General features: G+C 52.4%; 1 protein-coding gene across 1 annotated transcript in view; it reads right to left on the bottom strand.

Moving 5' to 3' along the window:
- Window positions 1–9,272, bottom strand: part of HFM1 (helicase for meiosis 1) — a 2,890,879-nt gene extending 2,881,607 nt beyond the window's left edge. Inside the window, exon 1 of the mRNA XM_086925623.1 lies at window positions 9,202–9,272. Coding sequence (XP_086781749.1) covers window positions 9,202–9,272 — 71 coding nt within the window. The remainder of the gene's footprint in view (window positions 1–9,201) is intronic.
- Between the last annotated feature and the right edge of the window lie 5,234 nt (window positions 9,273–14,506).

Genomic DNA, 14,506 nt, shown 5'->3' with positions numbered 1-14,506 from the left:
GTTGTCCGGTGTTGGTTCCCTTCTCCAGGCTTTCTCGAGGGCTCGGCAGTTCTTCTTGGAGCTCTTGAGTTCGTCGGTGAACCATGGGGCCTTCTTGCTGCCGGGTCTGCTGGGTGGGGTCTTCAGTGGGGCGAGTTCGTCCGCGCAGTTGCTGATCCACTTCGTGAGGTTGTCGGCGGCCTGGCTGGGGTTCGCTGAGCTGGCGGGAGGGTGCTGGCTCAGGGAAGCGGCGAGCTGGTCGGCTGTGATCTTGTTCCAGCTTCTTCGAGCAACCTGTTGCTGGTGGTGGTGGATCGTCGTTCTTCTGAAGGTGAAGTGGACGCAGCTGTGGTCCGTCCAGTGGAGTCCTGTGGCGTGGCTGAAGGCGATGTCTTTGCTGGATGAGAAGATGGCGTCGAGTGTGTGTCCAGCGAGGTGGGTGGGGGTGGACACCAGCTGCTTGAGTCCGAGGTTGGCGAGGTTGTCGAGCAGGGTGATGGTGTTGCGGTCGTTGTTGTTCTCCAGGTGGAAGTTGATGTCCCCCAGGAGGATGTAGTCAGCGGAGGGGAGGGCATGCGGGCTGACGAAGTCGGCGATGTCCTCGCTGAATTGTGTGCGAGGTCCCGGGGGTCGGTAGATCAGGGTGCCTCTGAGGGTGGTCTTCGGGTCGGTGTGGATCTGGAAGTGTAGGTGTTCGGCGGTAGTCAGGGTGTCGTCGGTGTTGGTCGTGATGTGGATGGTGTCTCTGTGGATGATGGCGATGCCTCCTCCCATCTGGTTGGCGGTGCGGTCCCTCCGGGTGATCTTGTAGCCCTCTGGGATGGCGATGGCGATGTCGGGCGCTGAGGAGTCGTTCATCCAGGTTTCCGTGAGGAAGGCAACGTCAGGAGCTGTGGTGTCGAGGAGGTTCCAGAGTTCGATGGCGTGTCTGTGGACGGAGCGGGTGTTGAGCAGGATGCACTTGAGGTTGTTGCTGCTGGTGTTCGGCTTGGCGGTGGCTGGTGCGAGGCAGGTCCGGATGCAGGAGAACTTGCAGGCGTGGCAGCTGAAGGGTCCGTGGGTGCGTCTTGGGGTGGCACGGTAGCATCCCGGGATTTGGCCGGTGTTGAGCGCGTTGATGGTGGCGGCGTCGTACGTCCGGCGGGCGGGCTGGGGTCCTCGGGGGCCAGGGGTCCTGGCACTGGGCGCGGTCCAGGCGCGGACGGGCGCAGACGGGCTTACCTTTGGCGCACCTTCGGCGCTCAATCGGTGCTCCCGCTGCGCGCGTCCGCTGCGCGGTCGCTCTGGGGGCGTCATAAGAAGGGAGCGGTGAGGGAGGGTCCGCTGGGAGGCGGGTAGCGCGGGGACCAATCGGCAGGCGGGGGAGGCGGGTTCGGAGCTGCTACGGCGGGAAAAGCTACGGCGGGAGAAGCTGGGGGCTCGGCTGGCGGCCCTACGGCGGCTGGGGCGCTGGGGCGGCCCTGCGGCGGCTGGGGCGTAGGCTCGGCTTCGGTGTCTGGCAGCAGGTAAGGAGGAGCAGGCAGGGGGTGTGGGGGCGACCAGGCCGTGGGCACAGTGGTCGCTCCTGGTCCCCAGTGTGACTGTGATTTTAATCCCCTTTGCTTAAACAGGGAAAACGAGTAATGCCGCCGTGTGAGCCTTCGTTCTATAAATGGGCACTAGTGTTTGGTATTAAGCGCCACGAGGTAAACAAACCTGGTGAATGAATGTCACCCAAGTGCGGCCCCCCCTAAATCCATACAGGGTTTTAACCAAGAGGCTTCCCCTGCGGGGCACATTCCTGCCATTGTCCCGGGCAGCACACTGAAGCCAGCTCTGTGGGAACCGAGTGCCCTTGAAACAGCCATCGGGCCTTCTGTCAGCCCTTGTTAACACACTTTCCGGACTGATAAAACACTGTCATAAGCCTAAAAAAAGAGCCCTCTCTCCGCTGAACCCCTCTGCAAACATCCTTGAAGTCCTGTGCAGCTGGGCTCCCCAGCAGCTGGGCGACTCTACCCTTCGCCTGAGCAAAGATCAAGCAACCTGGGTTCCCCATTTTTGAGCCACAAAGCGCCTTGCCAGGACTATTACAGTAACTAATTATTGTAACTAGTTAGATGAGGTGACTGCGTGTGAGTTGCAGTGCAGAACCTAAGTCTACAACATCTCCTCACAAATTTCCCGCTCAGTGCTACAGCGAGGGGGAGATAGGTGCTGTGGGGAATGTGAAACAATGAATGAAAAACACAGGACATGTGGAAGCCGCATGGACCTCCCGTGCCGTTTCGATAAATTAGAAAGAGGCGGGATTACCAGAAGTGGTGTGACGTGGCGCTCTCTATACACGTGCACAGTGGTGTGGAGAAGAAAATAGGTCAGAGCTCCAAAATAGGAGCGGGCCGCATTTTACAAAATAGTGAATTAAAAAGTGACCCACAAAACGTTTTACTTTCTGCTCGTGGTCTCTGATGGGTAGAGACCCAACCTAATTTGTGCTTGCGCATTCAGTGTGATTGGTAATGTTTGGAAAATGCAGCTGTGAAATTCACTATGTTCCTTCTCCATAAAACATACGACATTGACATATCCCAGCTCTTCTACCACAGAATGCAATTGCTTCTTTAGACCATACCATTGCTTCATTACACCATACCATCCACAGCGCACCATCCTCATCCCCTCAGTCTTATCTCCCTACTTCCCTCCCCCACTTTTCCACATCTACTGGACCCTAAGAACTTTAGGTAACTGTGCAGTCTTATTCTGGGTTTCAAAATGTGATTGACAGATTGCAGGCAGTGTTTTGGAGCAGGCAGATTAACAATCCAAGATGTTATATATGATTATTCAAACATGGGAGCCTGCAGACACCAATTGAGATATAAACACAAAACCTACCCACCATATCACAAAAACCGCCCTCCCAGACCAACTGCCGGCAGTTTTTAGCTTGTGCCTTTTACTAATTTCGCCCTGTATTTTCTTCATGCTCGATTGAATACAACTTTGGTATGTCTGCTGCTGTTATGATAGTGCTGAGTAGTAAATGTCCTCTCCACTGTTCTAGGTATTTTGCAGTATTTTGCCTATTGTGTTCTCTATTCTGTTCTTATTCCATAAGGGAAGAGGATGTGTAGTAAATGTCCTCTCCACTGTTATTCACTAGATAGACTGTACTATGACATCTGTGACATCATAGAATGCCTGGGTGACTCCCTGGCTCACAGTGTCTCTCTCTACCTGTCTGTGGCAGTTGGTCAACTCAGGCTGAGCTGCTAACAGCTGGCTCCTGGTGGGGTTTTACTTCTGTACTTCTTATCCATTTTGACTTGGAAGGAATTTACAATAAAGGATCTTAACTTACACTGGACTGTGCATCTTTGTTTACCACATGCTGCTAAGATTGCTATGTGCTAAACGCCTGATAAGAGATCATAGGTTCATATCTGGCAGGGCTGACTTAGCCCTTCATCCTTCAAAAGTTGATAAAGGCCATTAAGTTGCATATTTGTATCACATAATATTCAAGTGCATGAGTACAATATAGCTCATGGTCTCAACTATAACCTGCTCAGGGCTTTAAGTGGGATGAAAAAAACTGGGGGGTCTCTCAAAGGGACGTGGTCAATGTAATTAATGGCGCGGCTTAAAGACCTAAGCTAAATATCTGTGTTTAGCACAGTGTGCCGCCCGACTTTTATTTTGCTGTTCCTATCATTGCGTCCAGATATATGATACAACAACGCACATCATACCTACAAGTCAGGACTATTGGCTTTGTCAGTGGTTGTTAGTTGCAAAAGATAAATAAGCAGCAACTATGGCTTGTATATAATATTGAAAAAAATCCACTTAAAACCCTGTTGACCCCACAACAAGGTTGCTGCTCCTGAGTTTTAAAAGGAGAAGAGAAATATAGAGAGAAAATGACTCTTTAAAGGATTTCCCTTCCTCTACAATGTTCACCACGCGCACATCTATGTGCCTGCTGTCGCTGCAGTCTGGAAAACAAGCATTTGCAATGGAATAGGTCTTGCAGCATTAAAGTTTGAGATATTGGCATTGTGTATGATAATGCGTTGCATAAAGTTTTTAGCAAACTTTGAATTGATGAGCAGTGAGAGTGTGTGCAAGAGTATGCTGTTGCTCACAGCCGTTATTATTCACACAGCTCTGATGATGCACCTCACGCACGGGGCTGACCCACTTATTATTCACACAGCTCTGATGATGCACCTCAGGCACAGGCTCACAGCTGTTATTATTCACACAGCTCTGATGATGCACCTCACGCACGGGGCTGACGCAGTTCTTATTCACACAGCTCTGATGATGCACCTCAGCCTCGGGCTCACAGCTGTTATTATTCACACAGCTCTGATGATACACCTCAGCACGGGGCTGACGCAGTTATTATTCACACAGCTCTAATGATGCACCTAACGCACAGGCTCACAGCTGTTATTATTCACACAGCTCTGACACTGGGCTGACGCAGTTATTATTCACACAGCTCTGATGATGCACCTCAGGCACGGGCTCACAGCTGTTAATATTCATACAGCTCTGATGATGTACCTCACGCACAGGACTGACACAGTTATTATTTACACAGCTCTGATGATGCACCTCAGGCATGGGCTCACAGCTGTTATTATTCATACAGCTCTGATGATGTACCTCACGGCGCACTGTCCCTTTGTACAGAGTTGAACTACACCTCTCCTGCTCTACTAACAAAGGGCCCCAAATGACTTGTACGTCACCGCTTTCGGCATCTTATCGAGTTTATCAATCATGGATATATCGGCCCGCCACTCCACATATGCATGTTACGAGCAGTCACTCCACATTGATCTCCGTCGCAGTCTGCGAGAGGCAGCAGTGCACACTGTTTCAGTAAGTGCGAACTGGAAGGATGCTGTTTGAAAGTGCGTGCACTGAATGTATTGTTTGGTACATGCCTGGGCTGCGCGCAGCTGTGCTACTATTGAGCCTTGCATAAAGAAGATGGGGCCACTGGGAAATACTGGGGGGAGGAGGGGGCTGTGTGAGTTTGTTGCACAGGTTAGGGATGCTGCTGTAAACACGTGTACACTATTGCCCTGTGGTGTTGCTTTTTTGCAGTTATAAAGAAAGACACTTTAGAATAACTTGGCTGTTGAAAACTTGAGACATGGCTGCTGGGTTTATTTTTTCACTCTTGTGCCATGTTCGTTTTTTCGTGTTTCATGAAGTAGGGAGGCATGGTGAGGCTGTCATCCGGCGAGCATACTGATGGGTGGCAGGGTCACAGGTGACAGGGTGGTAGTCTGGGGAGTCTGTCAGTGATAGGGAGGTGTGAAGGTGGGGTTTGTCGGTGTGCAGTGACAGGGTCTAGTGGCTCAGTGTGTGGAGAGTGCGAGGGGGAAGTGTGTTGCCTGGGCTGTTAGTGCTGGTTGGGTGAGGGATACTATGGCAATGGTGTAGAAGTGTGGCCAGTCAGTGCATCAGAGTCTGTCAGTGCTACTCTGTGTGTAGGATGTAGTCAGGGGGCGCCAGCGTGCAGGTTGCGGTGCCTGAGTGGAAGGGGGAAAGGTGCTTCCGTGTAGGTCGAGGTTATCGTTGAGAGTTGTGTAGGAGTGTCTGTGTGAAGGGTGGCATGGTTTTAAAGACAGCGTGGGTGTCGGTGTGCGGGTTTGATGGCATCGGATTGTAACTGCAGACCGTGACAGCACTGTGGGTGCTCGTGTGTTTCCCCTGGACATTCGAAAAATAAAGGGAATTCGAAACAGAAAACTACAGTTTTTGTGTAGTGCTTCCTGACAGATTTCAAGTGAGAAGGTCCATTTATATGCACTGTTCTAGCTAGAGGTGGGTGAAATTTTTTAGTTGTTTCCTTGAAGAATATGCATAGTCCTCATCATATTACACTGGTAATACCCGAGGGTGACACATGAGAATCAGGGCTCTTGCATCGCTTTATCATGAGTTATTCATTTTCACTATCAAGATAACCTCTCATAAATGTCCGCTTAGACAGTCCATCGACCAGTCATTTGCGAGACAAAGGTATGCACAGTATGCACTTGCATACAAAAAGGCTTGTCAGACACCTATGTCTATTCAGTTTCTGTAAATTGTGCACTTGGAGACGAGGGGGTACAAAAAATGCGCACAGTGTAGGCAAAGAGGGGAAACTGGAACAAGGAAACAGCAGAAGGCACAAAAAAAGCAAAATGAGCAATTTACATCACAGGTCATGGTGCGCAGGCAAATCGGAATCAGCGGTTGGCTCGAACCCTGCAATGGCGGGGCTGGATTCCCTGAGATGATATGCAGATCACGGCAGAGCTGCCGGGGAGAGTGTGCTCCTTGGCCTGAGGTCTGAGGACTCACACACGCTCCCCCGCAGCAGTTAACAAAATGTATGGGAGGGGGGAGGAAAGTGCAGCTGGGAGGCCGGAGCGGGAGGAAGGGGGAGGGGTTAGATGGTCAGCGGCATCGGGAGACGGAGGGGAAAAGAGGGGGGACAAAAACAGCACACAGAAGAGGCAAAGAGGGGAAACTGGAACAAGGAAAGAGCAGAAGGAACAAAAACAAGCTAAATGAGGAATTTACGTCACAGGTCACGGCGCACAGGCAAATCGGAATCAGGGTGGTCTCGGACCCTGCAATGGCAGGGCTGGATTCCCTGAGGTGATATGCAGATCACAGCGGAGCTGCCAGGGAGAGTGTGCTCTTTGGACAAAGGTCTGAGGACTCACGCGCTTCCCCGCAGCGGTTGCCATGATGTAGGGGAGGTGGGTGGGACTTGCAGCTGGGAGGCGGGAGCGGGGAAGTAGAGGGAGTGGTTAAGTTGTCAGCGGTGGCGGTTGATGGCGGGGAGACGAGGAGGGACAAAAAAAGCACACAGTAGAGGCAAAGAGGGGCAACTGGAGCAAGGACCAACCCCTACTACAGGAGGCTGCTATTAAAATGCCCCCGGAATCCCGCCGCGGCCGCCCCGGAAGTCAGGCCCGGTCGCCTGTGACGGGGGCGGGGCCACGTCCAGACCGGAAGAGGAGGCAGGCGGAGTCAATGCGTCTCGCGGCCCGGGGCTCCTGTGAGTGGTGTAGAGCCCCGGGGCTGCGCCAGCAGGAGGTTGGGCGCTGCGTGCTGAGAGCAGAGTCCCCGACATTGGCCAGGTAATTTCCAAAAGGCTGGGGGGGCTTGGTGCACTTGTGTGTGTGTGTGTGTGTGTATGTATGTGTGTGACGGTGGCGGCGGGGCCTCGGTGCACTTGTGTGTGTGTGCGCGCGTGTGTGTATGTGTGAGGGGGGGTGTCTCTGTATGTATGTATGTGCGTGCGTGCATGGGCGCTTGTGTGTGTGTATGCGCATGCGTGTGTGGTGCTTGAGCTTCCCAGGAGACAGCGCCTGGCCACAGCGCGCGTTCCAGTTTCAAATCGCCTCCAAGGCGATGCGCGCGGCCAGCACTGTCTCCTGGGAAGCACAGTCGGCAACAATAGATCTCTAGCGAGACACAGCGCTGACGCGCTGTGTTTTCGCTACGAGACCTAAAAACGGACCACCTTTGCCAGGGAGACCAGTTTCGAGGCCACCTAAAAAAAAAAAGGAATTTGCAATGCAATAGGTCTCGCATTATTAAAGTTTGAGCTATTGGTGTTGCATTATTTAGCAGTGCCAATAGCTCAAACTTTAATAATGTGAGACCTATTGCATTGCAAATGCTTGTTTATGAATGAGTCCATAAATGTTTCCTGAGGCAAGCATCTATTCCTGAATCGGACTGCATGACCCAGTGTGTAGTAATTGCATAGCTCTTCAATCCCTGTTTTTTTACACCCACAGACACAGATCTTGAGCTTAGCTCCTACCTATTTGTTTTTTGTCAAAAAAAAAAGGCAAAGCTATCCACACAGTTCCACGCCACACAATTCAACTCCACACATTTCCAATGCACGCCACATAATTCAACACCAAAACATATAATTCAACTCAATAAGACAATTACACAACACACCACATACATCCAATCCACACCACTGCATTCCACATCATCCCACAAACTTCTTACATAATTAAACTCCACTACATACCACTCCACAACCCCGAAATACCATTTCACTCCATAACGCGCAATCCACTCCACATAATTCCAGTACACTCAATACCATAAAATTACTAATAACATAATACCTCTGCACACCACACCATATACTTCAACTAGACAAATCCACTCCACACCACACAATTGCATGCCACACAATTCTACAACTAGCAACTCCAATTCAACCCACATAATTCTATTACACACTACATACATCATACATACGTATCGTTAAAAGATATTGTAATTTACGCCAATAGCTCTAACTCAAGCAAATGCAAGACCTATTGCATTCCCAATGCTTGTTTAGGACTTGTGCCCAGACTACTACGTTAAAAGCGATTCATATAATCATTGTACGTAAAGTGATGGTATTTACTCTAGCAAAGCAATGGTGTGCAGTTCTGAATTACCAAATAGGCAAAGTAAGCACCGGCCTATGGGCCACACTCCTTTTAAGGGCGCCATGACAAGGAATAAAATAATTGATTTGACCTTGAAAGAAAATAACAATCTAGCTTTCTTAAATATTCTTTCTAAAAGCTAGAAAAAAATGTATCAACTCAAAGAAGCGAAAACTGAACATCAAACATTAAAGCCTCTATAGAGAAAACACTATATTAATGTCATATACCCGTTAACAACTTAAAGTACATAAACCAGAGACATCAGATTCACATTTGTCCCTTAAAAGTTCATATTCTGGCACCTGTCCCCAAAAATCCGGTGCATTATGTATTAGGAGATAATTTGCGAAGGGGAGAGGGGGCGAAATTTCGACTGCCTAGGGTCCTCCACAGGGTTTAATCCTGGTAGTGTGGTCGAACAGTATACACTGCTGCGGATGTTTTACCAACCCACGCCTTGTAACTTTCTTTCAACTATCTAAAAGCAATAAGCAGGTTTAGGTTGGAAACCATCCATGTGCTAGTTTCAAGCCACAGCGTGCATCCTTTATTGCTGCAGTTTAATTAAAACTAGGGCGACATGTAAATTACCTTAATCAGATGGGTAATTCTGCTGCACTGTATCAATCGCGGCTACTATGGAAATTTGGTGTTGATATTACCCATTTCTAGGTGTGACTCAACTACAGAAGCTCCACTACACCAAGACGACAACGGTATTAGAATTCACAACGACACTCACATGCTCTCCGAGTCCGGACTTTCGAAAAACAAACCATCCAGGGAGAACGTAGTGTCTTGCGAGCCCAGCATGTCGACTGCAATGCTGAGGAAGGCGGCAGGACAATAAAGTGACGAATCAGCCGCTATCAGCGCGCGGCACGGCGGCCTTTCGCTCCAGACTGGCGCGGCCCATTACGAAGCCTAGGGTGGAAGATTCTAGAACATGCTCCGCTCTCTTTTGTAAAGCTTCGGAAGAAGACTCGAGAAAGATAAATAACTCATAAGACGGTGACAAATGATTCGCGTAGAACTGTCTCAGCATCTAACCTGGTGGCCGATATATCATGAGGGCGCAGTGTGCATGCCAACATTTCTGAAGAGGAAAGTGAGATTTAAAAAAATAATAATCGCGAGAATGCATTTCTCCCTTTGACACTGTTGAAGCGGAGGCATGGGAGATAGACAAAATTAAGTAATTTTTCGCTTCTCAAAAATCTTGTCTCCCTCCTGAGTCGTGTCTAGTGTCATGAATGCTGTATTTCAAATTCAACGAACTCAAAGTAAATGGGTTCATTAAGGTTAATAAAAAGATTAATAATTTTAAACATGGACTTTCTGTCTCTCTTTAATCAGTCGGCGGTCATTAGGGGAGCTAGCTGTAGAACACATTTCAAAGTGTTTCCTCCTAACATTTACTCATGAACGTATGTACTGATAAGGGGAAAATACGGATTTATGTGATTATTATAATTTTTATATGGCAGGGATTTTTAAATACCAGTCATGCCGGCAGAGTCGACCTTTGCCAGAAGAGCAGCACCCTGGGGAGAAGCTGTCTTGGGGACAGGTGGAGTAAGGAAAATTAAACTGCTGCCTATGACTATGATGGTGTTTTGCAAGGTACTGTGACTCTATGGGCCTTATGTATGAACACATTTTCCCATGGTAAAACCCTTTGATACGTCTGGCCCTATGCCTCTATTACTTGGTATGTGAGCAGAGAGGGATGGAAAGGAGGTGCGGGCAAAAAGACATTACAGGCATTCAAGTGAGAGGTAACAGTGGCGGCTGGTGACATTTGAAAGTGGTGAGCCGTAAACTGATAATCATACTGCACCGTAGTGAGCGAGCCCGAACCCCCTAAGGATTTCCCCCCGAGAAAATTTTGAAAATATAGTGGAACAAGCATTTACAATGCAATGGTCTCGGCATTATTAAAGGTAGAGCTATTGGCATTGCTCATGACATTTTTTTTATTTTTTTAATCTTCAATAAACGTCATTGTCATTTACACCGCCAATAGCTTACTCGTTAAATAAATGGCATTGTCATTTGCAATGCCAATAGGTTAATCGCTCGCAAATGCATGACCTATTGCATTTACACACACACACCCAGAGCCACACACACACACACACACACACGGGGGAGCAAGCACAGCCAGGGGGCGGGGGAGCAAGCACAGCCAGGGGGCGGGGAAGCAAGCACAGCCAGGGGGCGGGGAAGCAAGCACAGCCAGGGGGCGGGGAAGCAAGCACAGCCAGGGGGCGGGAAAGCAAGCACAGCCAGGGGGCGGGAAAGCAAGCACAGCCAGGGGGTATGGGAGCAAGCACAGACTGCTTTTGCCTGTCTCTAAAATACCCTTGTTGCTCAAAACAGCCATCCTATATTGGAAAGCTACATTGAAATACACCAAATACATACATAAAATACATACATAAACTGTTTGACTATAGCAAGTACAATGGAAAAGTCATATGTCACTTAATGTAAGATTGGAAGACCAACTGTGTACTGTGTATTATGTTGATGATTCCTGAAACCTATAATAATGCCATGCTCGATTGTAATGATAACCTGAATAAAACCAATAAAAGTATGTTTAAAAAAAGCTAGTAGCTATTTTCTTTTATGTTGTGTGCACCCCAGAGCTCGCAGGCTAGAGTATTGTGCTGAGTGGGCCCCCTGCAGCTTGCGGGCCGCAGCACCACGGGGCCTGTGCGGGCCTGTGTTACACCACTATGTTTAGAGGGGGCTGGGTGAGTGCTCTAAGATCTATTTATTGTTCTCACTAATCATGGTTCACATATTGAGATTAACCTAACCTTTTAGGTGGCGCTAAGAGGTGAAATACGACAAAGCCTCTGCTCTGTGGGGCCGGGCGAGAGGTGATGGTCAGAGTGGAGATGCAGGGGCGCTACAACAAAGCCTCAATAACATGTAAATGGTCTTTTAAAGACCTGCTAAGTACTTTGGTGCGGCTGTCTGGGTGTGTGCGCTGAGGAGGCTGAAGGCTGACACAGACAGACAGACACACACACAGTGAGATGACAGAGGGGGAGGGAGAGGGAGGGGAGAGAGAGGGCAGGAGGGAGAGAGGGGGCAGGAAGGAGAGAGAGGGCAGGCGGGAGAGAGATATGGAGAGGGAGGGCAGGAGGAAAGGGTGGCCAGGAGGAAAGGGTGGGCAGGAGGAAAGGGTGGGCAGGAGGAAAGGGCAGAAGGGAGAGTGAGGGCAGAAGAGAGAGTGAGGGCAGAAGGGAGGGCAGGAGGGAGAGGGAGGGTGGGCAGGAGGGAGAGGGAGGGCAGGAGGGAGAGGGAGGGCAGGAGGGAGAGGGAGGGTAGAAGGGAGAGGGAGGGTAGAAGGGAGAGGGAGGGTAGAAGGGAGAGGGAGGGTAGAAGGGAGAGGGAGGGCAGGAGGGAGAGGGAGGGCAGGAGGGAGAGGGAGGGCAGGAGGGAGAGAGATTGAGAGGGAGGGCATGAGGGAGAGAGAGATGGAGAGAGAGATGGAGAGAGGGCAGGAGGGAGAGAGAGGGCAGGAGGGAGAGAGAGGGCAGGAGGGAGAGAGAGGGAAGGATGGAGAGTGAGGGCAGGAGGGAGAGTGAGGGCAGGAGGGAGAGTGAGGGCAGGAGGGAGAGTGAGGGCAGGAGGGAGAGTGAGGGCAGGAGGAAGAGTGAGGGCAGGAGGGAGAGTGAGGGCAGGAGGGAGAGTGAGGGCAGGAGGGAGTGGGAGGGCAGGAGGGAGTGGGAGGGCAGGAGGGAGTGGGAGGGCAGGAGGGAGTGCAGGAGGGAGTGGGAGGGCAGGAGGGAGTGGGAGGGCAGGAGGGAGAGGGAGGGCAGGAGGGAGAGAGAGGGCAGGAGGGAGAGAGAGGGCAGGAGGGAGAGAGAGGGCAGGAGGGAGAGAGAGGGCAGGAGGGAGAGAGAGATGGAGAGGGAGGGCAGGAGGAAAGGGTGGGCAGGATGGAGTGAGGGCAGGCTGGAGAGGGAGGGCAGGATGGAGAGTGAGGGCAGGATGGAGAGTGAGGGCAGGATAGAGAGGGAGGGCAGGAGGGAGAGAGGGGGCAGGAAGGAGAGAGAGGGCAGGCGGGAGAGAGAGATGGAGAGGGAGGGCAGGAGGAAAGGGTGGGCAGGAGGAAAGGGTGGGCAGGGGGAAAGGGCAGAAGGGAGAGGGAAGGCAGATGGGAGAGGGAGGGCAGAAGGGAGATGGAGGGCAGAAGGGAGATGGAGGGCAGAAGAGAGAGGGAGGGCAGGAAGGAGAGGGAGGGCAGGAGGTAGAGGGTGGGCAGGATGGAGAGGGTGGGCAGGAGGGAGAGAGAGGGCAGGAGGGAGAGAGAGGGCATGAGGGAGAGTGAGGGCAGGAGGGAGAGTGAGGGCAGGAGGGAGAGTGAGGGCAGGAGGGAGAGTGAGGGCAGGAGGGAGAGTGAGGGCAGGAGGGAGAGTGAGGGCAGGAGGGAGAGTGAGGGCAGGAGGGAGAGGGAGGGCAGGAGGGAGTGGGAGGGCAGGAGGGAGTGCAGGAGGGAGTGGGAGGGCAGGAGGGAGTGGGAGGGCAGGAGGGAGTGGGAGGGCAGGAGGGAGTGGGAGGGCAGGAGGGAGAGAGAGGGCAGGAGGGAGAGAGAGGGCAGGAGGGAGAGAGAGGGCAGGAGGGAGAGAGAGGGCAGGAGGGAGAGAGAGATGGAGAGGGAGGGCAGGAGGAAAGGGTGGGCAGGATGGAGTGAGGGCAGGCTGGAGAGGGAGGGCAGGATGGAGAGTGAGGGCAGGATAGAGAGGGAGGGCAGAATGGAGAGGGTGGGCAGGAGGGAGAGGGGGGGCAGGAGGGAGAGGGAGGGCAGGAGGGAGAGGGAGGGCAGGAGGGAGAGGGAGGGCAGGAGGGAGAGGGAGGGCAGGAGGGAGAGGGAGGGCAGGATGGCGAGAGGGCAGGAGGGAGGGCAGGAGAGAGAGAGAGATTGAGAGAGAGGGGGCAGGAGGGAGAGGGTGGGCAGGAGGGAGAGGGAGGGCAGGAGAGGGAGGGCAGGATGGATAGAGATATGGAGAGGGAGGGCAGGAGGTAGAGGGAGGGCAGGAGGGAGAGAGGGGGCAGGAAGGAGAGAGAGGGCAGGCGGGAGAGAGAGATGGAGAGGGAGGGCAGGAGGAAAGGGTGGGCAGGAGGAAAGGGTGGGCAGGAGGAAAGGGCAGAAGGGAGAGGGAAGGCAGATGGGAGAGGGAGGGCAGAAGGGAGATGGAGGGCAGAAGGGAGATGGAGGGCAGAAGGGAGATGGAGGGCAGAAGAGAGAGGGAGGGCAGGAAGGAGAGGGAGGGCAGGAGGTAGAGGGTGGGCAGGAGGGAGAGGGAGGGCAGGAGGGAGAGAGAGGGCAGGAGGGAGAGAGAGGGCATGAGGGAGAGAGATTGAGAGGGAGGGCAGGAGGGAGAGAGCGATGGAGAGCGATGGAGAGAGATGGAGAGAGGGCAGGAGGGAGAGAGAGGGCAGGAGGGAGAGAGAGGGCAGGAGGGAGAGAGGGCAGGAGGGAGAGAGAGGGCAGGAGGAAAGGGTGGGCAGGAGGGAGAGGGCAGGCAGGAGAATGAGGGCAGGATAGAGAGTGAGGGCAGGAGGGAGTGGGAGGGCAGGAGGGAGTGGGAGGGCAGGAGGGAGTGGGAGGGCAGGAGGGAGTGGGAGGGCAGGAGGGAGTGGGAGGGCAGGAGGGAGTGGGAGGGCAGGAGGGAGTGGGAGGGCAGGAGGGAGAGGGAGGGCAGGATGGAGTGAGGGCAGGCTGGAGAGGGAGGGCAGGATGGAGAGTAAGGGCAGGATAGAGAGGGAGGGCAGAATGGAGAGGGTGGGCAGGAGGGAGAGGGGGGGCAGGAGGGAGAGGGAGGGCAGGAGGGAGAGGGAGGGCAGGAGGGAGAGGGAGGGCAGGATGGCGAGACAGCAGTCACTCGAGCGGACAATCATCAATAATTTCAGCATAGTGACGACGTCACCAGAGTGCACAATTATCAACATTTTCATCGTTCACACATAAGAATAATGGGTCCACATTAAAGAAATACATGATTAATGGGTCCACATTAAAGAAA

The sequence above is a fragment of the Lissotriton vulgaris genome, chromosome 1_1, assembly GCF_964263255.1.
Source record: "Lissotriton vulgaris chromosome 1_1, aLisVul1.2, whole genome shotgun sequence".
In the NCBI taxonomy this organism is placed as follows: Eukaryota; Metazoa; Chordata; class Amphibia; order Caudata; family Salamandridae; genus Lissotriton; species Lissotriton vulgaris.
Note: the sequence above shows the minus strand (reverse complement) of the source record. Positions and strands in the feature narration are given on the sequence as shown.